This window comes from Propithecus coquereli, unplaced genomic scaffold, assembly GCF_000956105.1.
Source record: "Propithecus coquereli isolate 6110/MARCELLA unplaced genomic scaffold, Pcoq_1.0 Scaffold164, whole genome shotgun sequence".
Classification (NCBI taxonomy): Eukaryota; Metazoa; Chordata; class Mammalia; order Primates; family Indriidae; genus Propithecus; species Propithecus coquereli.
This window is the reverse complement of record NW_012140969.1, coordinates 3,705,310-3,731,635: the sequence shown is the minus strand read 5'-3', so window position 1 is coordinate 3,731,635 and position 26,326 is coordinate 3,705,310. Positions and strand designations below refer to the sequence as shown.

Here is a 26,326-nt window from a genome sequence, read left to right as displayed (position 1 = left end):
AATGGTTGGTGTTCACATAGTAGCAACTAAGCGAGACTTTCTCCTTCACTCAAAAGGCATGAAAGGGAATTGGAGAGAGAGTAACTGTGTTACTTGGTTATGCATCGGGCTCCCGCATCCCCAAACAGTATCTGATATCCCGTTTGTCCAGGGTAGGCCCTGATGCTTCTGGAAATCTTGATAAGAACGCCCCCTTGTTCCCGATGAATGTTAAAAGAAAGGGAACGTGGCTGCCCTCGGCTGACGTTAGGATGAAACACGCAACCCTCCAGCGTATTCAGCTCGGTGGTTCTTTTCTGTTTTCTGTCACCACCTTTGAAAGCCCCGTGGCAGCTATGTACCCTCTCTTCTGGGGACAGGTGACCCAGCTTGCCTGTTGATTCCAGTAGGTTCGGCAGTCTTTAATGCCCGCTTGTGGTTAGACCCGCCGCATTTAGGAGCAGAATGGAAGTCACTCCAGACAGCCCAGGGGGAAGCCCGGGAAACGCAGGCAGCGTCCACAGGGCAGAACGGCAGTCAGTGGCACTGGGGGGGGGGGGCCGCATTCCAGGCTGGGACCCCTGCTTTCTCTGGGGGAGGATGGAAGGGTTCTCTCTCACCCAAGGCAGAGTGTCCCGGGCACGTGGAGTCATCTCTGAAACCCAGAGATGTTCGAGAGATGCTGAGCGGAGGACAGGGAGAAAACCGCAGCGCCAGCCAGTGGGCGGCTGGGCGTGGCGCGAGGGACCCAGGGTTGAGTGCGGCCCCAGCGCTTGCGTCTCAGAGCTGGGTGGCCTTAACCCGAGTGACTGGACTCGTGCCTGTCACGTGGGACTGGACACGGCGGGACTCTGGTATTTTCCGGGCTGCTGGAGGCAGGAGGCTGGGCGGGCCCCCCAGCCCCTCACCCTCTGTCTGAACCGCACCCCGCAGGCCGTGTTTGACTGTGTGGTGAACTCGCTCAAAAACGTGTTCAACATCCTCATCGTCTACATGCTGTTCATGTTCATCTTCGCGGTGGTGGCCGTGCAGCTCTTCAAGGGCAAGTTCTTCCACTGCACCGATGAGTCCAAGGAGTTCGAGAAGGACTGCCGGTGGGTCTTGCCCTTCCGGGCTTTTCCACTGCGGGAAGAGGGAGGGGACTGGCCAGAGGCTTGGGCTTGAAGACCGCAGCGTTGGGCCTTGGGGCTGACTCCGTTGCAACCAGTTTGGATCTGGAGTGGGAAGAGAACCAGGGTGGGAATTTGAGTCACTCCCCGTGGCTGCGGGATGAGTCACGAGCTGGTCGCTTACCCTTTCAGAGGCCGCCTTTGTCACGTGAGGGATATTAATACCCGTTCGTGGCTCCTTATTTAAAACCTTCACGCGCAGATGGGGTTCAAATTTCAGAATAGTTTGAGATTTTAGAAAGGGTGTACGGTGCGTGTCCCTCAGGGGACGTGACAGCCCCAGCTGGGTCTCAGGCAGCGCTCTGCTCAAACACGGTGTGTCTGCCATGAAGAACGTGGCAGTTTGCACCCACCAGGACAAATAACAAGTATAGAGAGCTTTACGTCCAATCGGACCAGGCTTTGTTGCCGCATAAGTCAGGTCAGGGACCAAGAAACTTTTTCCGCCAAGGACCAAACAGTAAATATTGTTGGCTTTGCGGGCCACACGGTCTCTTGTGTAGCACAAAAGCAGCCACAGGCAATAGGTAGGCAAATTGGCATGGCTGAGTTCTAATAGAACTTCATTCCGGAAACTGAAATTTGAATTTTATACGGTTTTTACTTATCAGGAAAGCGTTCTTTTGATTTGTCTTCAACCATTTAAAAAATGTAAACATGGTTCTTCGATTGTGGGCCGTACAGAAACAGTGATTATGTTCATAATGTCAGGTTAAAAATATTTTTTTTTTAATGAAAAAAAATTTGTAAAAAAGGAACAGGCCGGGCGTGGTGACTCACGCCGGTAATCCCAGCACTTTGGGAGGCCGAGGCAGAAGAATTGCTTGAGGCCAGAAGTTCAAGACCAGCCTGAGCAAGAGCGAGACCCCATCTTTGCCAAAAATAGAAAAATTAGCCAGGTGTGGTGGCACGCACCTGTAGTCCCAGCTGCTCAGGAGGCTGAAGCAGGAGGATCGCTTGAGCCCAGGAGTCAGGAGTTGGAGGTTACAGTGAGCTATGATGACGCCACTGTACTCCAGCCTGGGTGACAGAGCAAGACCCTGTCTCAAAAAAAAAAAAAAGAAAAGAAAAGAAAGAGAAAAGAACCAGTCAGTGGTCCAGATTTGATCTGCTGGCCTTAACTTGCCAGCCCCTGAGTTTGGAGGAAAATGTTAGATTTTCAGAGCTTTCTGGATTTTGGAGTTGAGGATGAGGAAAATGTTAGATTTTCAGAGCTTTCTGGATTTTGCAGTTGAGGATGAGGGATTGTAGACTTCAGATTCCCAGCCCCACTCATCATAGCATCAGCCTCACCACTGAAGGCTCTGAGCTCAGCCCAGGAAGGTGCTAAGCCCTTAACGAAGGGCTTAGCAGTAAACGAAGGGCTCTCAGTAAATATTGCTTTTGTTGCTAGTGTAGTGTTCCTGTGCAGCAAATAGTAGCCTTGTGGTTATGTTAGTGGCTATTTGTTGAAATTAGAAGGATCCCTGAGGGCCGGGCGCAGTGGCTCGCGCCTGTAATCCTAGCACTCTGGGAGGCCGAGGCAGGAGGATCGCTCAAGGTCAGGAATTTGAGACCAGCCTAAGCAAGAGCGAGACCCCAACTCTACAAAAAATAGAAAAATTAACCAGGCATGGTGGCACATGCCTGTAGTCCCAGCTACTTGGGAGGCTGAGGCAGGAGGATGCTTGACGTCAGGAGTTTGAGGTTTCTGTGAGCTGTGATGACACCATTGCACTCTAGCCCGGGCGACAGAAAGTGTGAGACCCTGTCTCAAAACGAAAACAAGAAAAAGGATCCCTGATGTTTGGATAGGAGTCTGGGGCTAACCCTTGTTTCCTGGCCTGAAAAGGAACAGCAGCCACCTTCCTGGCCCAATGAGCCCAGAAATGTCCCCTGCGTCTCTCCCCCTTCTCCTAATTTCCCCAACACAAGTCTGAGGCTCTCACCCTCAGGACTAGAAGTGTTCAAGTCGGAAGAGAGCACTGGACTCTGAGTCAGCTCTCGCACTGGGCACAGGACTGTGGCATCGTGCATGCATTTGTCTCCAAGTGTATGCACACATCATCCCCCATGAAGCAGCGGGAGAAATAGGTGTCACTGCCTCCCAGGCTAAGGGATGCAACGTAGGCTGGTGGGCCCCTCTTCTTCCTCCTCCTGTCTCTGGTGACCAAAGACTAGTCCCCTTTCCCCTTCACTAACAGTCCCCACTCTCTGTGGCAGCGGCAAGTACCTCCTCTATGAGAAGAACGAGGTGAAGGCGCGGGACCGAGAGTGGAAGAAGTACGAGTTCCATTACGACAACGTGCTGTGGGCTCTGCTGACACTCTTCACGGTGTCCACGGGAGAAGGCTGGCCACAGTAAGTGGCCTGGCTGGACGCTCCACAGGAGGAGCCCCCGGGAGCAGGAGAATAAAGTGTCTGAGAGCCCAGTAGTGAGAAGGGCCAGGCTGGGCACGGTGGCTCACACCTGTAATCCCAGCACTGTTGGGAGGCCGAGGTGGGAGGATTGCTTGAGCCTGGGAGTTCAAGACCAGCCTGGGCAACATAGCAAGACCCCATCTCTACAAAAAATAAAAATGAGAAAATTAGTGAAGTGTGGTGGCACAGGCCTGTAGTCCCAGCTACTTGGGAGGCTGAGGCAGGAGGATCGTTTGAGCCCACGAGTTCAAGGCTGCGGTGAGCTATGATCACACCACTGCACTCCAGCCTGGGCAACAGAGTGAGATCCTGTCTCTAAAAAAATTTTGCAATGAGAGGTTATTTGATTACTGAAGTTTTTGGTACCCCTTTAATTTGCACCCAAGACAAATGCCTCCCTCTCCTCACCCTAAACCTTGTCCTTTCCCCAGCGGTACTGGAAATGCCAGGTTGAAGGCTCAGTAGATTCCAGCGTATGCCTTCAGCATCCTCACTTCCCTCCGTCTCTCATCAAACACTCGAACCCGAATGCGCCTCTCTCCGCACCCACACACACATGCAGTACTCACACACGGGGCTAGTGCTAGCCCACCTCTGAGCAAATTTTTTAAAGACATCCCTTCCTCATGCTTCATTTCCATCTGTCAGAAAATCATCGCAGTACCCTTAAGTGACTTTGTTCAAATAAGACACTTCATGGCCGCCTGCCAAAAAATTGTCACCACGAATGCACAAATCAATCATGTCTACCCTACGAAGGTGCCAGTTTAGACACAGAGCCCTTAAGCAGTGCACAACCTATGCATCTGTACAGAGCAGCTGTGCACATACCCACTCCTATGCACTTCCCCATTGCACTTCTTCAGCACCCACTTGTGCTTAAATACCCACCCCGCATTCATACACCTGCCTTCATAAGCCCCTACTCACTCCTGACCTTCACTACAAACCTGGCTTCAGATTCCAACTCAGCCACTTCTAAGGGGGTGATCCTCAGCACATCCCTCTAAATTGCTGAACCTCGGTTTCCTTTTGTGTGCAAAATGGAGCCGGCGATAACCTCCCCGAGAGGGTTGCTGGGGGCAGAAAATGAAATGTTGGACATCACTTCTGGCACGGAGTGACCCTTCCATGCATGGCGGTGGAACTAACTGATACTGCTGTCAACTTCCATTTTTCCATTTCCACTTAATATTTCCCTCCATTCCCATTCCCTGTCCTACGTCCACCCTCTCCCCGCCCTCCTCATCGCCTCTCGGGCCCCCTCCTCTCTCCTTCCTCTCCCTGTTCCTCGCAGGGTCCTCAAGCACTCGGTGGATGCCACCTTTGAGAACCAGGGCCCCAGCCCCGGGTACCGCATGGAGATGTCCATTTTCTACGTCGTCTACTTCGTGGTGTTCCCCTTCTTCTTCGTCAACATATTCGTGGCCTTGATCATCATCACCTTCCAGGAGCAAGGGGACAAGATGATGGAGGAATACAGCCTGGAGAAAAATGAGGTGCTACTTCGTAGTTCCGTCTGTCACTGAAAAACTGACACCGCTCCCTGCCACGTACACACACACACACACACACACACACACAACACCCAGGAACCAGCTTCTGGGGGCATCTGGGGAGGGGACAGCAGCATCCTTCAAACAGAGTCCAGTCTTCAGCGCAGCCCTTCGTGGGGTTTCCGGGGGAAAACACATCGGACGGTGCATGCATCAGTCAGCGCAGACTAGGGTATGCCGCGGTAACGAGCGACCTCGCATCTCAGGGCCAGATATCCACAAAGGACCTTATTTCTTGCTTACACTGCATGTCGGAACCTACTGTGGCTCCTTTTCCATCTTTCTTCTGGTTCACAAACCAGTAGAGCAGCCTCCCTGTGAGATGCTTGAGACCCAAAAGAGAGTAAAATGATGAGGCTGGAGACTCGGGCCCCTTGGCCAAAGCAAGTCACACGTCCGTGTCTGACGTCGGTGGAGCGGGGAGGTGCGATCTCCCCCAGGGAAGGGTAGTGAATATTTATGGATGGAAATCCAGTCCACCAGAGTATAGATGTGATCTTTTCCCCTTCCAGCATCATCCAAGCTGGGTGGAGGACCTAGAAAATATCTGTCCCCTGCTCTGTTGACCCTTAAGACTTAATAACCACGATTCTCATTCTCTCTCTCTCTTTCTTTGTCTCTCTCTCTCTCTCTCTCCCTCCCTCAAAAAGGAGAGAGGCAAAGTATTCAGTAAGAAAGGATGGTTAGGCTTCCATTAGATGTGGCACACTTTGTAGCTGTGCCACCTCAGGCAAGTGGCATAACCTCTCTGAGCCTCTGTTTTCCTTATGTGCAAAATGGGGCTATTGACAACACCCACTTCCCACGTGTGCTAAGGAGACTCCATGAGATAAGGGGACAGACGTCAGTGCAAGGTTTGGCAGATGGTGACTTCCCCAGTAGCCGTAGCTGTGGAGAGAACAAAGCCCTCACGAGTGAGGAGCTCAGGGCGGGTCCTGGCTGGGGCCAGAGAGGGAGGGATTGAAACAGATGCATTCAAGAGCCGTGCGCAGTTAGAGCATGCCCAGGGTCCGCCGCCTGTTCCTGCCCCGCCCCGTGCCCACTGGCCTCTCTCCCGCAGAGGGCCTGCATCGACTTCGCCATCAGTGCCAAGCCGCTGACCCGACACATGCCCCAGAACAGGCAGAGCTTCCAGTACCGCATGTGGCAGTTCGTGGTGTCTCCGCCTTTCGAGTACACGATCATGGCCATGATTGCCCTCAACACCATTGTGCTCATGATGAAGGTAAGCCCCCACGCCCGGCCCCAGCTCTGCTTACCCCCCACCGCGTTCCTGCGCCCCCCTTGGAAAAATGAAACCCCCTGCTGTTTCCCAGACACACCCCGTTCGGTGTCGCCTCTGAGCCTTCGTTCCTGCTGTTTCCTCTGCCTCCCACACGGTTCCCTGGCCAGCTCCTTCTTCCCAGCTGTACCTGCAGAACACTTCCTCCAGAAAGCCCTCCCTGATCTCCCAAGCCTGCACCAGATGCCCATCTTTGCAAATATCCTAGCATTTATCTCACATGCCACAAGATCAGGGTCAGGTTGCACGACAGGGTCCCCGACCGGCCTGTGAGCTCCAGGCAGCCAGACAAGTCCTGGTCACCCCTGAATTCCTAGAGTTCAGCAAGGTCCTGCCTCGGAACAAGAAGCCCTCGATAAATGTTTGATGAATGAGGTGAAGGAGGAAGGGTCGATGAGTCTCATGAACTTCAGGGCTTTTTCAGGATGCAAAGTCAGAGAACTTTCCGCCCTGCGGTTTGGGGTCCGCAAGCCTGGATTCAAGCCCAGCTCTGCCGTTTAACCCACTGTTTAACCTTGCACAAGTGACCAGTGAGTTCTTGTGGCCTCAGTTTCCCTGTCAGTAGAATGGAAAATATAATAATAGCACTTCCTCCCACTCCCAGCAGGAGGGTGATGAGGGTTGAAACTTTAGAAACACTCAATAAACCTAGCCATTCGTTCTTGGATAGCAAAAAAGCCACCCCAGTTTTCACCTAAAAACTCTTCTATGCAAGTTCCTTTCTTTTATTTTTTCATTTTTATTATTCTGAACAGTTTCAAAGAAACAGAAGAAGGATAGAGGCTAGGCACGGTGGCTCTCACCTGTAATCCTAGCACTTTGGGAGGCTGAGGCGGGAGGATCACTTGAGGCCAGGAGTTCGAGACCAGCCTGAGCAAGAGCAAGACTCCGTCCCTACTTAGCTGGGTGTGATGGTGCACACCTGTAGTCCCAGCTACTTGGGAGGCTGAGGCAGGAAGATCGCTTGAGCCGAGGAGTTTGAGGTTGCAGTGAGCTGTGATGACACCACTGCACTCTAGCCCAGGTGATAGCAAGACACCGTCTCAAAATAAAAATAAAAATAAATTGTACAATTCAGCGGCATTTATTACTAATAATAGCACACTTGCTATGTTTTGCAACCACTGCCTCTATCTAGTTCCAAAACATTTCCATCACCCCCAAAGGAAACCCCACACCCATTAAGCAATCACTTCCCTTCCCCCACCCCCAGCCCCTGGTAGCCACCAATCTGTGCTCTTGTCTATATGGATTTACCTAATCCGAACTTTTCACCTATTTAAGTATTCTAAATGGTAGACACTACAATAGTTCGCCTTTAAATTCTTCAGTATGCGTTTCTAAAAAATAAGAAGGTGGCTGGGCACCGTGGCCCACACCTGTAATCCCAGCACTGCGGGAGGCTGAGGCAGGAGGATTGCTTGAGGCCAGGAGTTTAGGTCCAGCCTGGGAAACATAGTGAGACCCCATCTCTACACAAAAAATTAAAAATTAGCCAGGCGTGGTGGCATGTGCCTATAGTCCCAGCTGCTCGGGAGGCTGAGACAGGAGGATCACTTGAGCCGAGGAGTTCAAGATTGCAATGAGCTACGACCGCACCACTGCACTCCAGCCTGGGTGACAGAGAGAGAGAGACCCTGTCTCTAAATAAAAAAAAAAAAAGAAAAAAGAGCCCCATCGAGCCAGGCTGTCCCAGCATCTGGGATGCCAAGACAGGACTCGGGAAGGGAGTTCTTTTGAAGAGCTGGGCTTTCCTGAGCTATTCCTTGCACAAACAGGGTTGCTCAGTCCTTGCTTGGGGCTGGGGGCAGCCGTGTGTCCGAGTCCTGCCCACGAAGCTGCCTCCTGGTTCCCGCCCTCGCCAGCTGACCCCGCCACCTTTGCCCTTTCTTCTTCCAGTTCTACGGGGCCTCGGTTGCTTACGAAAATGCTCTGAGGGTGTTCAACATCGTCTTCACCTCCCTCTTCTCTCTGGAATGTGTGCTGAAAGTCATGGCTTTTGGGATTCTGGTAAGGACAGCCTTGGGGCTACAGCTGTGGGCTGGGGGGCAACGCGGGGGCAGCGGGTGCTGGGTGACGGTCTCCCCACGTGGCCCCACAACCCCCAACCCCAGTGATGAGCATGCTACCAATGGCCACAGACCCCCACTTAGGCACTCTTGTGCCTGCCAGATAACATCAGTGACAATCCAACACCTGAGTGTGACTCTGTGCCAGCCGCTTGTTTATTCAGTTAGTCCTCGAAACGATCTGATGGGTGGAAGTCGTTATTATCCATTTCAGAGATCGGGAAACTGAGATTAAAGAGGCTAAGTCTGTGGCATTCAAACTGTTCTAACGACAATCCACAGTAGAAAAGACATTTTATGGACGGGCGCGGTGGCTCACGCCAGTAATCCCAGTACATTGGGAGGCCGAGGCAGGAGGATCGCTTGAGCTCAGGAGTTCAAGGCTGCAGTGAGCTATGATTGTGCCACTGCACTGCAGCCCAGGTGACAGAGCAAGACCTTGTCTCTAAAAACTAAATAAATAAATAAAATTTTTAAAAATGTTAAGAATACAGGCCGGGCACGGTGGCTCACGCCTGTAATCCTAGCACTCTGGGAGGCCGAGGCGGGTGGATCCTTTGAGCTCAGGAGTTCGAGACCAGCCTGAGCAAGAGCGAGACCCCATCTCTACTAAAAATTAGAAAGAAATTAATCGGACAACTAAAAATATATAGAAAAAATTAGCCGGGCATGGTGGCGTGTGTCTGTAGTCCCAGCTACTCGGGAGGCTGAGACAGGAGGATCACTTGAGCCCAGGAGTTTTGAGGTTGCTGTGAGCTAGGCTGATGACACAGCACTGTAGCCTGGGCCACAGAGTGAGACTCTGTCTCAAAAAAAAAAAAAAAAAAAGTGTTAAGATACATTTTACAGTGGATCCCAGCATGCATGTAGACAACCAAAATGAAATTTTCGCGAAATCAATTATCTACCCTTTTTGCATGCCGTTGTACTTTCAAGTTGCCTGTTCTAGTTGATTCTGATTCTTTTTCTTTTAAATGCAGTTCGTGACCCACTAACTTGATTTTATCTCCCACTATGCAAGTGGTCTTAACCTTTGAACACAAAAGGATCTGTGGATGGGGGACCGGGGTCCACAAAATTAGATGTGAAAAAAATTACATCTTTGGGTCGGGCGTGGTGGCTCACGCCTATAATCCCGGTACTTTGAGAGGCTGAGGCCAGAGGATAGCTTGAGGCCAGGAGTTCGAGATCAGCCTGAGCAAGAGTGAGACCCCGTCTCTACTAAAAATAGAAAAATTAGTCTGGCATTGTGGTGTGCACCTGTAGTCCCAGCTACTCGGGAGGCTGAGGCAGGAGGATCGCTTGAGCCCAGGAGGTTGAGGTTGCTGTGAGCTAGGCTGATGCCACTGCACTCTACCCAGGCGGACAGGGTGAGACTCTTGTCTCAAAAAAAAAAAGAAAATTGCATCTTTCTTTTTCACCCGCCACTAACTAAACTTTAGCATTTCCTCCCGTGTTGAAGGCAGACAACAACCGCCCCCCACCCCCGGCAGTATTACGAATACGACCTGTGTCACCAATAAAAGTCAGATATTTTCATACTGCTCTATAGGGAGTTTCAGATAACTTGGAATTTAGTTTGTGTTCGTAATTGCTTCCAAACACTGATGGTTATTAAACCTATAGCTAGGACTTGTTATTTAGTGTGTTCATGAAGAAGTACATTAATTCTTAGATCGCCATTTTTAAAAATACTCTGATAGCTGTTTCAGTATAACAGGTTTCCTTGCGATCCTGGCTCCTTTAATTTAATGACTTTATGCATCCGTAAGATTTCCTCTGAGAAGGTCTTCCCGCATGGCCGAGGGGCTCACAGCACACACACAAAAACAGAAGGCGAAGGAGGCCTAAGCTAATGGGTTTGGACTTGGGGTGACTGCGGTAAGTGACTTCTCGAAGGTCCCCAGCGGGTGGCCGAGCTCTCCTGACCGCCGCCTTTGTCCGTCTCTCTGGAGAGGATGACCTGTGTCCTGGGGTCTCAGCTGGGGGTCTCAGGAAACTGAGTTCTGACTGTGGCTCGTGGAGCTGGTTAAGCGCATTGGCTTTAGCGCCACAGAGACCTCGACTCAAGTCCCGCCTTGTCCTGTACCGGCTTTGTCACTTCACCGTCCTAAGAGGGAACCATCCCCCCATCTAGCCCAGCAGAGCCCTTGTACGCGCCACACGCTCTAGTGCGCCCTCCGGAGAGTTGAGGATAAAACCTGGCTCAATAATTGTTAATAGTAGGAAGGGTCCCGGTAAATGTCATCGACCTTCATTTCTCCTCCAAGGCAAAGCCGTTGCTTTATCATCAGAAGCACATGGGGAGAATTCTTAAAATCGAATGGCATCCCAGATTGACCTGCAGAAGTTCTAATGGCCACTTGGTTGGGTGGGGGGGTCTCCAAATCTGTATTTTTAGTGAGTATTGGCTGGGCATGGTGGCTCATGCCTATAATCCCAGAACTTTGGGAGGCCAGGACAGGAGGATCACTTGAGCCCAGGAATTTGAGGCCAGCCTGGACAACATAGTGAGACCTCAGCTCTACTAAAAAAAAAAAAATTTTTTTTTTTAAGTAACTGGATGTGGCGGTGTATGCTGAGCTATTCGGGAAGCTGACGCAGAAAGATCATTCACTGTAGCCCAGGAGTTTGAGGCTACACTGAACTCCAGCCAGGGCAACAAAGTGAGACCTTGTCTCTTAAAAATAAAAAATAAAAGCACCTATAATCCTAGCACTCTGAGAGGCCAAGGGGGGAGGATTGCTTGAGGCCAGGAGTTTCAGGTTGCAGTGAGCTATGACTACGCCACTGCATTCTACCCGAGGTGACAGAGAAAGACCCTCTCTCAAAAAAAAAAAAAGAAAAAAAGAGTAGGTATCCCCAGCACAGCCAGGGCTGTCCGACTGCACTGAGCACCGGCCAATCATAGGTGGCACCGGTAGTCTGAGCAAGAGCAGCAACTCAGCATCCGGTCCTGGGGATGCTACTTGTGGGCTGTGTGAGCCAGCATGAGTCCCAGGACGTGCCGTGGGAAGAACTCAGGCTTTGCTGCATCCACACCTGGGTGCAAATCCTGCCTCAGCCCCTTTCCAGCTATGTGGCCTTTTTGCTCCTATTTCCACATCTGCAGGGTGACACGCGCCCAGCCTGCCAGGGCGGAGGGGAGCCGTGTCATGTGGTTATTTTATTCCGAGTTGATCTTCCGCTGGTGAAGTGAAGTGATTCTTCTACCAGGGCTTGGAGCTCTGTCTCCTTCACCCCTGCCAATCCCACAGGGCCTGCACTGAGCTCCCCCTTTCAGTTTTAAATGAAGCCCCAAGTTCTCCATGTGACACTCAGGACCTAGAGGGAAGCCCTTCTAAAGCTCAGCGCTTGAGGTCTGTGGCCAAACACCTAGACGGTTGTGTTTATTTGTGCCCCCCAAGATGCAGAGCCTGAGACAAGGATTGAGTGCAAGGAAAGCATCTGGGAGGCAGGACAGTAGGGGAGAGGGGAAATGAGGCAGGGACAGAAATGCAACCAGGAAAGAGGATGTCACAAAGCCGGTTCCCACTGTGGGCAATGGGAGTGCAGTTCCACTGTGGACCTCTGGGAGGCAGCAGAGAGCATACTTCAGAGTCCTCACTCCCCCGGGGGAGGGATCTGGGGTATTGATGCTCCAGTGCCCATCAGTCAGGGTCAAGGGCTGTCCCCAGGGAAGCTGTTAATTCCCTGGCAAATATGCAGCCAGAGAGAACCCCAAACAAAGTAGCAAAGGCGTGCTGTTGAGATACAAGAGGATACGGAAGGGGGTCCCAGCAACATCTGCTACGATACCAAAAGTGCCAACAGAACCTGAACTCCTTGTAGGCAATTGTAAAACAACAACATGCATCTGCTGAGCACCTACGGTATACCAAACCCCATGCTCAGTGACCTCTGCCTTCTAGAGGAGGGTGCTGAGGCCCAGGTATTTGAACACGGAGGAAACCACAGCTCGAAAGTCCGGGTCCTTCTCCGCTAGGCTGAGGGGCTGCCTCGGGGTCAGACTGACCACCCCCCACCCTGACCTGGCCTCTGCTTTTGTAGAGAAGGCCCGTGTTTCACGTGAGTCCCACCGAGTCCTGAGCGGAGGGCATCTGTCTGCCCCAGACTGGGATCCAGGCAAGGGCCACTCGATGTGGGCTCTGACACTGGAGCATCGTCCCCTCCCAAAGGGCCACACGTCACCATTTCAGTGCTGGGTGGAGGGACAGGCAGGGACCACAGGGGACCCTGTAGGGCTTGGGGCGGTGGCTGTTCACCAAACGGTGTGGAGCATTTCAGTATTGTAATGCCTGTGTGTCCCGGTCGAGCCGGCACCCAGCCCAGGATGTGCCAGTCGGGATAGATCGAGTGAAGTCACAGTAACAAGTAACCCCACATCTCGTCTTGGTGACATAAATCAACAAAGGCTTTTTTTTACAGCAGGGAAGGCTGTTTGCCTCATAGACACCATCCAGAGTGTTGCTGGTCACTAGGCGCAGGGTTGGGAGAGTCCTGTGCTGGCCAGGAAGTGGCTCCTGCTACCTCTGTTCACAGCACATTGGTCATAGCTGACACACACAGGGTCTAGAACCTAGACATTCATAGCCCCATCTAACCACAGGGGTCCAGGAAGGCCCCAAGGCCCCTGCTCTAATGCCCATTCTCTGCCCCTGTTACTGTCCTCCTTCTCCAGCTCAGGAAACGGAGGCACAGAGAGGTTAAGCCACTTACCCACAGCCACACAGCTCTGGTGGCAGAGCTGGGATTTGAACCCAGAGACTCCTCTCTTAGCTGTCGTCACAGTAGGGTCCTGAACACAGACTCTGGGCCCTCCCAGGCCTGGGTTCAAATCCTGGCTCTGCACCTCTGTGCCGCTGGCCTCAGGTGGGTGAGTGGCTTGGCTGTTTGAGTCCCAGGTAAAGGGTGACAATCCTTCCCTCTGGGATCTTGGTGAAGATCCCAGTGATGTTGTTGATAAAGCCCCCGGGGTGTTGGGGAGCCCTCGGAAATGCCAGAGAGACGTTTCAGCGGCGCTGAGGCGGGGGCTGCAGCCCGCTCTGCGCCCAGGTGAGTCATGGGCAGGTCTTGGCGTGGGTGGGGGCGTCCCAGAGAGGGGGACTCAGAGCAGATGACATCGAGCAGCCCGTGCTGTAGCATTTTGCTGTCTGAATGACTGCGAACTGTCCTGGGCGCCCTGCTGATTGGCAGCTGTGCCCCTAACGCGCTCCCGGGGCCGGCCTAGGGGCCCGGGCACTGAGCCCTCCGTTGGCATCTCTGTCTTGTGGGTCCTCCTTCTAGAATTATTTCCGCGATGCCTGGAACATCTTCGACTTTGTGACCGTTCTGGGCAGCATCACCGACATCCTCGTGACTGAATTTGGGGTAAGTCTCCTGCCAGCTTCTGTCTGGGCAGCTCTGGGCTGGACTTGGGTGGGGGTCGGGGTGGCGAAGCAGTGGGTCCCGACAGCCACGGCTGGCTCAGGCCGGCGCTTGGCCACGACCAAAGAGGGAGAGCCAGGGCTCCTGGGGGCAAGGCCGACCTCTGGGGTACCCCAAGCCTGGCCGTTGACTTATGAGTAAATAGTGCAGCTGTGAGACACTTAAAGGCTCCCGAAGCTGAGCCCACCCCAAACACCACACAGTGTCGGGGCCCAGACAGAACCAGTTTCGAGTCAGCTCGAAACCCTCTCCTGGTTCGTGGGCAGCAGGGACCCGCAGCCCTCAGGGCAAAGCAGGGGGCACCACTCCCAGGGCCTTAGGAGGGTCCCCAGGGTGTTCTCCCTCTGGTAGCCCCAGGTCGGGGACATGGGGGTCTCTGGACCTCTCTGCAGTGGCCCCACAGGCCACATCATCCTTCCCCCCTTTTCTGGAAGACTCAGGGCCCTAGAATTCCTATCCCAGACACTGTCCTTGGCCATCTGCCAGGGAGCCCAGACGTAAGGGTCCTCAGGGGATGGAGGGGAGGGGAGGAGACCCTCGCAGGGGGAGGGAAAGGGCACAGGGCCTCAGAGTCGAGGGCCCAGCTGGTATCAACGGCGTCTTAATAACAATAAGAATGACAATGGCTGACGAGGGTCGCACGCTTGCTGCGTGCCAGGTCTGTGCCAAGCGTCTTACGTGGATTGGCTCATGGTCAGGGTCTCGGTGCATAAAAGAGTTTCCTTGGAGGGTTCAACTGAAGCGACACGAATGCACAGACCGCTCGTGCAGGGGAGGGGAAGGGGACCAACAAGCATGGCCAGGTGCCCAGCCGCCAGCCAGCCGCCATGGGGAGCTGTTACCTGCCCGGGTGCTGAAGTTGGGAGGGAACCGGAGCAGGAGTCAGTCAGGGAGAGGCTGCCAGCGGGGAGCTGTGGGCAGGCAGAGAGCAGCGGGGGAGAAATACCTCTCTCTCCCCCTGGCCTCCGTCTCCTGCCAGAGCCTGCCGTCGGCCAGGGTAACCAGAGGAAGCCGACGTGATGCTCAGAGCAGGCTGAGAAGTGAGAAGAACAGGTCGGGGCGGGGTGTTGTCCCATTTCACGGATGACAAAACTGATGCTCAGTGCTCCGGGAGGTGAGGGACCCCACCCAAGGTCACAGAGCCGGACCAGGGTGACTCCTGAGGGCACGCTGGCAGCTCCTGGGGCGTCCCAGTCTGATCCCCCAGCAGAAGGGGATGAGTTTGCCTGCCCACTCTTCCATTCTAGAAGGCTGGGGAACTACATTGTCTGATGTGTCCCCTGGACACCCCCACCCGAGTGGTATCCTGACCACACTTCTTTGCCGTCAACTCCAGCAAACCTGCAATTCCCCCTTCCCCTCACCACACCCCCGAAACCTCTCTGGAGGAGTCATGCCCAGCCAGGGGCTGTCCCCACTGGGGTGTCCCCACCGGGCCACTCTTCCCCGGCACAGAGCCCTGAGGCTGACTGTCATCTTCTGTCCTGAGTTTCTAGAGAGGCCTGGAGCTCTAGATGGCAGTCAAAATATCTTGCCATCCAACTGAGTACAAGACAGCCTTTGGGTCAAAAGGTTAGAAGGGATGGCCCAGCTCCCCAGCTGAACAGGTAGGAGAAGTTGGTTGAAACCTCCAATAAAAGATCTGTAGGGCTGGACCCAATGGCCTGTTCTGCTGGCTGGCAGGACAGGAGAGAGCAGGAGCATGAGGCATGAGGACCCGTTTAGGGATATTAGGACTATTGCAGTAGCCAAACAGCCCTCCCCAACAGCTGTTTGATCTTGGACAACAACTTGGTCTAAAGTGGAGTGGGAATAACCATTGCAACCAGCCTCATTGGATCTTTGCAAGACTCACATTCATGTAGGCACCCAACAGGCATGCATTGAGCACCTGCTGTGTGCTGGGCGTGGTTACAGGTGCTAAAGACAGACCAAGAGACAAAAACAAAACAGACGGGTATGCAGGATGTTTGGCTCCTTAGGGCTGATTTTCCAGGGGTGGGGGGCAGGGAGACAGCAACTCTTTTTTGCAAATAAGAGCGATTGGCGTGAAGTGCTTGGCACAGAACCTACCAGGAAATTACGAATTCACAAATAGCGCTTGTTGTTATTGCTATTGTTATTATTACCATGAATGGACTTGGGTGTGCCGTTTGTTAGCTGGCCCTGAATTATAATCATTTTAATTAGGGGAAAGATAGCAGCAGGTGGGTGTCTGGGCCCTTCCGGGACCCAGCCTGGGGTAGGGGGAGGCCTCCCCTAGCGAGCAAACAGTTGGCCCTTTCTGCATCCCAGGTAAGCCCATTAGGTCCAAGGCCAGGGCTCAGCCAAACTGGGGCGGGGGAGCCACACCCTGGGGAGGGCAGGTCCCCGGGGATTGGGTGGGGAGCAGAGGGCGTGGGGCAGTAATTCCAGTGCCGCCCGTGGGCCTAAGCTGCCACCCCCCCAAGTGGCTGGGGTGACGTGGGTTTGCCCTGTGTGCGACAGATAATGACTGTGTTTCTTGTCTTGTCTCTTTTCATGCCTGCTCTTAAAACTGTATATTGGCGCAACGCCGTCTGAAAAACTCATCCAATCAAAATGCACTATGAAATTCATTTGTTCATCCATGACGTGGTCTGTGTGTCCATACACCAATGACTCCCAACCCACCGCCACCACCACCCCCACTCCCCGCCCGGGGAACCGAAACCCATTGGTTTTTTGGCACTGGTTACAAATCAACCTAAAAAACGCTGAACTCGCCTCCCCAACCGCCCCCGCCCGCCTGCTCCCCCTTCATCTTCAACATCTGCATCTAGAATCCGGTTGGTCTTACTTCTTTCTGAAGTCTAAATGCCTTACATTAACTGTGAACGCATCTTCTCGCATAGGCATTGCATGCCACACCCCAGCTTTCCAACTTGGGATGTCTGCCGCACTCCCCACCCGTCCCTACCCGTCTGTCCGTCCTCCCACCCCTTCTTCTTCCTGCAGACTCTCTCTCTCTCTCTGGTTGGGTTGGTTTCCATCTTTTGCAGAGAGAAGGATGGGTTATTCCTGTGCAGCGCCTCCACCAGGATGAGCGGGTTGGCAGTGCCCCTCACCCCACCCCGCACATGTGTGCCTGACACTCAGAGCCCTGGGAGGCACACCCTCCCCCAGCCACCTCTCACCACTCACAGCCCCTGTTTGGCTCCAGGGAGGCGGGGCCCCAGGAAAGCGGCCACGCCCCGCCCCTGCCCGCCCCTTTCCCTCCTGCTGCCCCGTCCCAAGTCTGTGAGCTCTTCGAACGGCAGAGACTTGACTCCAAGTCTGACGGAGGAGGCCCGAAGGCCAGGCAGGGTGCAGGCCGAGGCTCGCAGGCAGGGGACCCAGTCTGGAGGTCGTCAAGGGGGCTGGTGGCTGAGGCCCTCCCCTGGAGCCTTGAATGGCACATGCACGCCCACCCCCTCCACACATACACACAGCCACTGCACACGTGGTCACGGCACACAGTCACGACTCCCATTCTTTCTTGTTTGTCCTCTAACTCCTTCTCTTCCTGTCTGGCTCCCCCACACCCAGGTCCCGCACATGCGCATGCACTGTCCTTCTCCTCTGTCGCACCCACCGGCCCTGCACAGCCAGACCCCTGCCCCAGCACAGCCCGCACACCTATCTCCCTCCCCCGCCTCTCAGCTCCTTACACGCCCCTCTCCGCCCACGGATGACATCTTCGAAGGACCCTCAGTGGCATCTTTGCACTGGGATCCCTCCCTGCTGGCCGTACACCTGTGCTCACCCACCAAACATTTAATGAGCCCCTATTCGGTGCCACAGATGGAGTGGCGAGCAGAAGCAGACACCATCACTGTCCCCTCCCCCACCCACAGCCAGGTGGCGGGGGCAGGCGTTGGCCAAATAACCCCTTGAGAAATTGTCCTTGCACTGGGAGCTGATGGATGAGCAGCATTAACAAGGCAGAGAGAGACACAAAGGGCACTCCAGGCCCAGGACAGCACGTGCAAAGGCCCTGTGGCAAGAGGGAGTGTATGGAGGTCAGGGAATTTGGGCTTCATCCTAAGCACCAGGAGAGGCCCAGGAGGATTTGAAGCGTGGGGCGGGGGGCGGGTGCAGGCGGAAGTGTGATGAGACGAGATCAGTCTGGCTGCAGAGCAGGTAGCAGCTTGGCAGGGGGCTGGGCTGGAGGTGGGGGCACCAGGAATGGCAGCGAGAAATGATGGTGGAGGAAGGGAACAGTGGGAGAAGCAGCTCCGAGGGAAGGGTCAGGTCTGGGCTGATGGGATGAGAGGTGCCCAGTGCCCAGGGCACTTGGGTCTGGCTTAAAGTCGGGAGATGGACTTTAGGGGGTGCCAAGAAAGGGCCCAGTTGCGGGGGAGAGAACCAGTGTGGGTGAGCTTTAAGTGCCTTGAGGACACCCCGAAAGAAGTCAGGTCGGCAGGTGGTTGTGGGCGCTGGAGCTCAGAAGTGAAGTCTGGGTTGCAGGTGACGTCTGCAAGCGGCAGGATGTCTCTAGAGCCTTTGGGTGGGTGGTCTCCATGTCCTTCTGAGCACTCAAGGGACACCTGCCCCTGAGCATGGCACTGGAGGAGAGAGGACCTCAAAGAAGCTGTCCCCGCACCTCCCTGGGCCTGCGTCCAGGCCCCCTTCTCGCTCTAGCCGGGGAGGAAGCACAGGGCAGGCTTGGAGGAGACGAAGCTGCTCCTCCCAGGCCGTGGATGGAGAGACGAAAGCGAGGGACAGGGGACTCATCGGAAGTGCTGCGGGCACTAGAAAGACGCAAACGCTGGAAGAGGTGGCGGGTGGATGAGGCCAGACCGGCACCCGGACCCTTCCCATCCCCACCCCACCTCCCTCGTGTGTCTCCTCCCTCCCTCGGCTCCGAGGAGGGGGGCACGTTCTCTGCATGCGCGTCCCTGCCAGAGCCCTTGCTTCCCGCATGGGGCCAGGCTCCGCCCGCTCCGCCCCAGCCCCCCGTGCCCCAAGGCTGCTTTCAGGGCCCGCCTGCCTTGCATGCCTGGCCGAGTCCACATGTTATGATTCGCCCCATGGAAGGGATGGCTTGTACTCTGGGGATGGACGGGAGGGGGCCGGGGACACCTGAGCCATCGGCCCCATCCCTAGGTGGAGCTGGGTGGCCAGGCAGGGATGGGGGGTCAGGTCAGCGGGACACGGAGGGCCACTCTCTTAGCCGAGCAGGGTGTGGGGACTTGTTCGAAGCACTTGGGACATCCTCACAGTGGGTGAGCTCCATGTGGACAGAGTAGAAACCCCCAGCCCACTTCCCCGTCCTAGAGGCCTGAGGACCCACTGATGTGTCCAGAGAGCCTCCTAGGCACCGCCGCCAGCAGACCCAGAGGCCTCTTGCCAGCCTCAGAAATTTCTCGAATTCCAGTCCCTGCCTCTCGGCTCCCAGGCCAGAGCTAGCACAAGACACAGATCTGGTAGCCGGGAAACCCTCCGAGCCCACCACATAGGACGCCCGTGTAATTCACCACCCAAACTGGGACACTTCTGAAACTGGCAGGGACGCTGTGACTGTGTGGTCACCCTGTGCCATCTGGGGGTGAGGACCGGGCCACGTGAAGTCATGCTACGTGGCCTGTATCTAGGACTCCCACAAATGCCACCGAGCAGAGCCGGCTTCAGGAGACCCTGTTCTCCTCCTGCCTCCACCCTGCTTGGTACCGGCCAATGAAGGAGGGTTTCTGAGTCTGCCCGAGGCAGGGGCCTCAAACCCAAATGCCTCTGGGGGCCGAGCAGACACCAGTAAACTGGGCAAGCAGGTGCCATTTCCAGAACCAGAGGACCTTGGAGAAGTCGAGAACACATGGCCTACTTCCAGGGGGCAGTCGCAGCAGGACTAGGGTTGCCAGAAAGCCAGATGGGTGGGCAGAATCTCCTGGTTTTTAAACAATGGCAACAATTTTTAATTAAAAACAAACAAAAACCAAAAAAACACTGCTCAAGCCCAACAACGTAGCTTTGTCGACAGCCAGATTTGGTCCATTTGTGACTTCTGGCCTCCCAGACTTCACCACGGTCCCCCGAAGCCTCAGGATGGTCACAGAACAGTGGCGGCCTATGCAAAGCTCTCCACCACCATGCCATCCCCCAGGTCCCTTTCTTCTAGCTTGGGTGGGAGGAGATAGAGGCAGTGACTAGACAGGGGGGCTTCGAGCAGAGACAGAGGCCACCCAGGGAGGTCCTGGGGGCAGGGATGGCCCCACCTCCCCGCCCCCAGCACCCGCCCCTCGGTGGACCGGGGCTTATTCTGAACTCACCCACCCACGGGAGCTGAGTACTTCCTGCTTCCTGCAGGCCTGAGCTACTCCACCCAGCCCCAGAAGCTGAGAAGCCATCCCTGAGAGGGGGGAAAAGGGCCCCAAATGCATCTTCTCCGACTCAGCGGGCAGCGAGGACTCACCCTGCAGCCGAACAGCCCCAGCTCCCTCCCGTCCTCCCCATTCCCGCTCGCCAAGGGGGTAAGAAAAGATGCTCTTCGCTTCTCCCGATTGGCTCGAGCCGCTGCTCCTCTTGGCCGTGGGGTGAGGTCAGGGCGGGCAGGAGCGGGTGGGCAGCTCGGCAGGGCAGGGCAGGGCAGGGTGCCCGGTGAGTCCCGTGACAGATGCATTTCTGGCCCGGAGCGTAACATGCCCTCGGAACCGCACACGTCCACCAGGCCTGAGCGTGCTGGCGCCCCCACCCCCACCCCGCCCTGGTGTTTGTGCATCGTACACGTGTGATGGATTCCGCAACTTGACCCGCTTGTGTCCTCTCGTCTCAGTGCATTTGGTTGTTGGGAGAAACAAAAACCATCTCGATTTTTTTCCTGATTGGATGATTCGGATATATTTTCTTTTACTTGTTCTTTTGTTATTTCTTCCCCACCCCCCTCCTTTCTCCTTCCTTTTTCTTTCCTTCTCCTCATTGTGGGTGGGGCTGGCAGGGAGGGTTTATGCTTTTGAGTTAATGCCTTTTTCCCCCCCTCCCACCCTCTCTCTCCCCGATTTCGTTCCTTTTTCGAGTTTTTCCTCTGCACCATTGCATTAATAGTGCTTTCTCTCCTCTCCCTCCTTATTTGGGGTCTGGCTTGCTTTTTTCCTATTGGTTGGCTTCATGTAGGGGCCTCTGTGAGTGGTGACGGCTCTGAGCCCCTCGGGATAGGTGGATAGTCACCCCTTTTCCTCCGTCTTCCCAGAATAACTTCATCAACCTGAGCTTTCTCCGCCTCTTCCGAGCTGCCCGGCTCATCAAACTCCTCCGCCAGGGTTACACCATTCGCATTCTTCTCTGGACCTTCGTGCAGTCCTTCAAGGTGAGCCCCCGCCCCTGCTGCTGGCGCAGGGCTGAGCAGCAGAGCAGACCTCGGCGCTCGGCTGCATGTATTAACGGGAATCAGGCTGGAAGCGCCTCTAGGAGGCTCCATTTTGCAGAGAATCCGTTCTCTGCAGGGCTCTTGCCTAGCTTCCTGCCCCTGGTGTGTCTTCAGAGTTTTAAGGGCCTCACCCCAGAGATGCCAAAGATGCCCGCCAGCCCTGGCAGGACTCTGGCACAGCATGTGGCCACCCAAGCCAGTGGGGAGGAGCACTGAGCCGAGGGAGGGACACAGTGGGGCTAAGGGGCCCCCGGCACCCGTCTTCATTGCCTTCCTCCCCACCAGGCCCTGCCGTACGTCTGTCTGCTGATCGCCATGCTTTTCTTCATCTACGCCATCATCGGGATGCAGGTGAGTGCCGGCGGCCCCTAAGGTGCCCAGAGTCTCCCAAGGAGGACAGCCGCCCTTAGGCAGGGGTGGGTCAGGAGAGCCTGGTTCGGAGAGGCAGCCGTGGAGGTTGAACTGGGTTTCCAAGAAGTTATCGGGGGCCTGGCCATCACCCTCCAATTCCCCAGGTGTTTGGCAACATCGGCATCGACGTGGAGGACGAGGACAGTGACGAAGATGAGTTCCAAATCACGGAGCACAATAACTTCCGGACCTTCTTCCAAGCCCTCATGCTTCTCTTCCGGTGAGAGGGAGCGCGACCTCGTCCTTCCCTTCCGGTGGGGGCGTGCCCTTATCATTTTCTTCCAATAGGGGATGTGCTATCCTCCTCTTCCAGTGGGGGCGTGCCCTCATCCTTTTGTTCCAATAGGGGGTGTGCTCTCCTCCTCCTCTTCCGGTAGGGGGCGTGCCCTTCTCCTTCTCTTCGGGTGGGGGGGCATGTTCTCATGTTTCTTTCCCAGTGGGGCTTGGGATGGGCGTATGGGAACCAGGTATCCTGTTAGGGAAGGAGCTGAAGGCCCTGGGACGCTATCATGGAAGGCATTTTTCAGGCATTATCTCCTTGAATCCCCCGACCACCCTGAGAGGGGGACATTCTTAACAACCCCATCTAACAGATGAGAAAACTGAGGCTTTGGTTTTTCTTTGGTTTTTCATCCTAGCTGCATATTAGAGTTCCTTCACTCATTCAGTGGAGTTTTACTGAGCACCTACTGTGTGCCAGGCACTGCTGTAAAAACGAGAATGAGCCAGGCACAGTGGCTCACACTTGTAATCCCAGTGAATGGGGAGGCTGAGGAGGGAGGATCGCTTGAGCCCGGAAGTTCGAGGCTGCAGTAAGCTATGATCACAGGACGAATCTCTACAGTGCCATTTATGTGAGGTCCTAGAATGGGCAAATTCATTGAGACAGAAAGTAGAATAGAGCTTGCCAAGGGGGAATGGGGTTGGTGTTTAATGGGTGCAGAGTTTCTGTTTGGAATGATGAAAAAGTTGGAGGTAGATGGCGGTGATGGTGGTATGATAATGTGAGTGTACCCAAGGTCACCAAATTGCATGCTTCAAAATGGTTAAAATGATAAACTTCATACTATGTATATTTTGCCACAATAAAAAAATTTTAATCTAACAACAAAAGGAAAAAGAACGGAGGGTCAGTAGGTCAAGCCTCTCTGAAAGTGTGGCATTTGAGAGACGTTGGTAAAGGAAGGCGCCCATGTGGATATCTGGGAGAGGGTAGGCCAGGCAGAGGGTACAGCCAGTGCACAGGCCCTGAGGCAGGACTGTGGCTGGCATGTTTGAGGACAACAAGGAGCCCAGCATGCCTGAAGCAGTGTAATTCAGGCAGAATTTAGCAAGAGGTGAAATCACCTGGATAGAGGGGTGCTTTTTAAAACACACCAGTGTCCCCAGGCCCCACCCCAGACCAGTTGAATCCCAGTCGCCAGGGTGGGGCATTGGCATTAGCATTTTTTCAAAGCTCCCCAGGGCTTTAATGCACAGCTAAGGATAAGAATTCCTGAGCTCCCAGAAAAAGGAGGTGGTCTCAAACCGGGGCCTGGAACACCTGCTTGTCCAACTCCAGAGCCCAAAATGCTTGACCTGTGTGCTTTACCTCCCTGCGAGGCATTGGTGCCCAGTCAGAGCTGGGTGCCCAAGTCCCTAATGCCTCCTCCCTGTCCCCAGGAGTGCCACCGGGGAAGCTTGGCACAACATCATGCTTTCCTGCCTCAGTGGGAAGCCATGTGATAAGAACTCTGGCATCCTGACTCGGGAGTGCGGCAATGAATTTGCCTATTTTTACTTCGTTTCCTTCATCTTCCTGTGCTCATTTCTGGTGAGTCTGTAACATAGGGGGATGTGGAGGGGTCCCTAGACCTAGTTCCCTCCCAGGGCAGTGGGTTTCTCCCGGCTGGGTGTTGTGGCTCACGTGTGTAATCCTAACACTTTGGGAGGTCGAGATGGGAGGATTGCTTGATGCCAGGAGTTCAAGGTCAGCCTGGGCAACATAGCAAGACCCCATCTCTACAAAAAATTTAAAAATTAGTTAGGTGTGGTGGTATGCACCTGTAGTCCCAGCTACTCGGGCAGCTGAGGCAGGAGGATCTCTTGAACCCAGGAGTTCCAGGCTACAGTGAGCTATGATCATGCCATGCACTCCAGTCTGCATGGCAGAGTGAGACCCTATCTCTAAAAAAAAAAGAAAGGAAAAAAAATAGAATGTGGCTATGTAGAGGACTCATTTCCTCCAAGGCTTCTCTGAGTCAGCCTGGGAGTAGGTGCACCAAAGTTTCTCAGCCTCAGTAGCGTTGACATCTGGGGCTGGATCGTCGCCTGTGGGAGGGGCTGTCCTGTGCGCTGTGGGGTGTGTAGCAGCGTCCCTGGCCTCCACCCCCACGCCGCCCCTTTCCCCAGTTGTATCAACCCAAAAATGTCTGCAGACGTTGCCAAACATCCCCTGGGGAGAGCCAGAATCTCCCCCATTTGAGACCCAGTGCAGTATGTCACTTTGGCCTTGTTGGGACAGACATAGGCATGGGAGGATTTGGGGTCATGGTGGTCCCCTTGGTGTTGCCCCCATTTCACAAGCCTCCCCTCCCCTCTCTCTGCCTCTGTTTCTTTCCGTCACTCTTGGTCTCTGTCTCCTTATATCTCTCTCTGTCTTTGTCTCTCTCTCTCTGGGCCTCCTTGCGTGAGTGTGTGTCTCTCCTCTGTCCCCCATCTCTGTCCCTCTCTGTCTCCCTCCCTCTCCCTCTGGGCTTCTGTGTTTTGGTCTCTCTTGCTCTCCCCACCCCCCACTCTCTCTCTCGGCCCGTGGGATCCCCGCAGATGCTGAACCTCTTTGTTGCTGTCATCATGGACAATTTCGAGTACCTCACCCGAGACTCCTCCATCCTGGGCCCCCACCACCTGGATGAGTACGTGCGTGTCTGGGCCGAGTATGACCCCGCAGCTTGGTAAGGAGTCACCCCAAATCCTCCAGCCACAAATGCCCGCCTCTCCCTGGAACTGGAACACGGGCTAGGTCAGGCCCCAGATTCTGGGGCACTGAGTCCCTGGGGTCCCAGCAGGGATCTGACGGAGGTCAGTCCAGAGGAGAGAGATAAGGATTATAACCCTCACACACCCCGGGTTAAACACTTGGGGGTACCACCCCAGCCCAAACCCCAGACTTTCTGGGGAGTAAGAAAGGAAGTCACCCATGAGGAGTTCTGCAGAGCCCTCTCCTCCCACAAGTCTCTCTTGTCTCCCACTGTGAAGCCCCCAGGTGGTGAAGACACGTTAGCCAGACCCTAGGGAGGAAGCCGGAGCCCTCTCTGCCTCAGTTCTCTTGGGAGTGTGGGAGCGGGGTTGGCCCACCCCCGGCCGATGGGATTGGCTGCAAGATCAGAGTGGCGGAACCCGGCTCCCACTGACTCCCATAAACCTTGGAGCAGGTGGTCACCCAAGCCAGGGGAGGACACGGCCTCAGTGGCCCTTGCATCTTCACGGCCACAAAGGGATTTGAGCTGTCCCATCTCGGCAGCCACCAGAGTGCCCCCTTCTGGCCGATGAGCGATGGTTTCGGGGTATCGGCTGCCTCTCCTGCTTGTGTCCTGAGCGCCGGATCAGCACCAAGCCTTCGAAGGCCACTCAGAGCAGAACCCACCAAGCACTGCCTGAGGATTCTAGTCGAGGCTGGGCTTGGGGCCTGAAGGAGCATGACTCGGGGGGCCCTCAGCAGCCCGAACCCCGTCTTCCTCTAATGTCCACACTGGAGGGGAAGCCTCACGGGGAAGGCAGGGAAAGGTCCAACTTTCTACTCCTGCAGCCCCAGACGAATCTTCCATGACACCAAGAGGCTGGGGAGAGCCACGGGTCTTGGGCTTGACTTTTGGCTGGTTCCTAACTCTTCCTCTTTTGATTTTAGGTCACAGTAGTTGGATGCTGTCCCCCTGTCCTCTATTCCACAAGCCCCCCAGTGTAGCCACGTAAATTGTGGAGGAGACAGATGCAGACAGAGCCCAGGGGAGGTGCCCCCAGTTCAGAGCTCCCGGCACACCCGGCTCTGCCAGTGTCTGGGGATGTATCGGGGACCTTGGCTCGTCCCAGATCTCTGCTACTCCTTCAAGCCAGGGGGACCCCATCCCCCGGCATCATAACCTCACCGTGTGCCGGGGAGCCGGTGTGGACGCAGCTGTACCCCACGCCGCCACTAACCCCCTCTCTTCTCCTTTCAGCGGTCGCATTCATTATAAGGACATGTACAGTTTATTGCGAGTAATATCTCCCCCCCTCGGCTTAGGCAAGAAATGTCCTCATAGGGTTGCTTGCAAGGTTCGATATCCACTAAAACCTGCTAGCGTCCATGGAATGAATGTGGCTTGGGGTTCTCCAATATATATATTTTATATATATATATATCTCTAAAGAAAACAGAGCCATCTCTCTCTCTTGCATTAAACTAGAGGACTCTCTTAGCCGACAGAATGCAGTCGTGTAGACTCGAAGCATGGAACATATTTCTTCCTTCCCTCCAGCCTTCAGCCGTCTCTGCTTGCTCTTAGCTGAAGCTGCTCATCCCGGGGTCTCAACGGCACCCCACATCAGACACAGCCCCCGGGGGATCGTGACTTGGCGTTGACCCCCCACCCCACGTCACCTCCACTCTCTCCCCGTCTCCCCATCGCCTCCCAAAGCCCCCAGCCCTCCCCCCA

At 54.8% G+C, this 26,326-nt stretch overlaps 1 protein-coding gene across 3 annotated transcripts in view; it reads left to right on the top strand.

The window, feature by feature from the left end:
* Positions 1-26,326, top strand: part of CACNA1A (calcium channel, voltage-dependent, P/Q type, alpha 1A subunit) — a 231,026-nt gene that overhangs the window by 186,479 nt on the left and 18,221 nt on the right. The window contains exons 27-38 of one of the 3 annotated variants that reach the window (XM_012641500.1): positions 913-1,073; positions 3,351-3,488; positions 4,846-5,047; positions 6,165-6,329; positions 8,286-8,396; positions 13,742-13,825; positions 21,066-21,182; positions 21,528-21,593; positions 21,758-21,873; positions 23,316-23,466; positions 24,459-24,586; positions 25,850-25,946. In XM_012641500.1, the coding sequence (XP_012496954.1) occupies positions 913-1,073; positions 3,351-3,488; positions 4,846-5,047; positions 6,165-6,329; positions 8,286-8,396; positions 13,742-13,825; positions 21,066-21,182; positions 21,528-21,593; positions 21,758-21,873; positions 23,316-23,466; positions 24,459-24,586; positions 25,850-25,946 (1,536 nt within the window). Of the gene's footprint in view, positions 1-912; positions 1,074-3,350; positions 3,489-4,845; positions 5,048-6,164; positions 6,330-8,285; positions 8,397-13,741; positions 13,826-16,683; positions 16,690-21,065; positions 21,183-21,527; positions 21,594-21,757; positions 21,874-23,315; positions 23,467-24,458; positions 24,587-25,849; positions 25,947-26,326 lie in introns of all 3 variants that reach the window. The other 2 variants (XM_012641501.1, XM_012641499.1) reach the window with 2 other exon arrangements.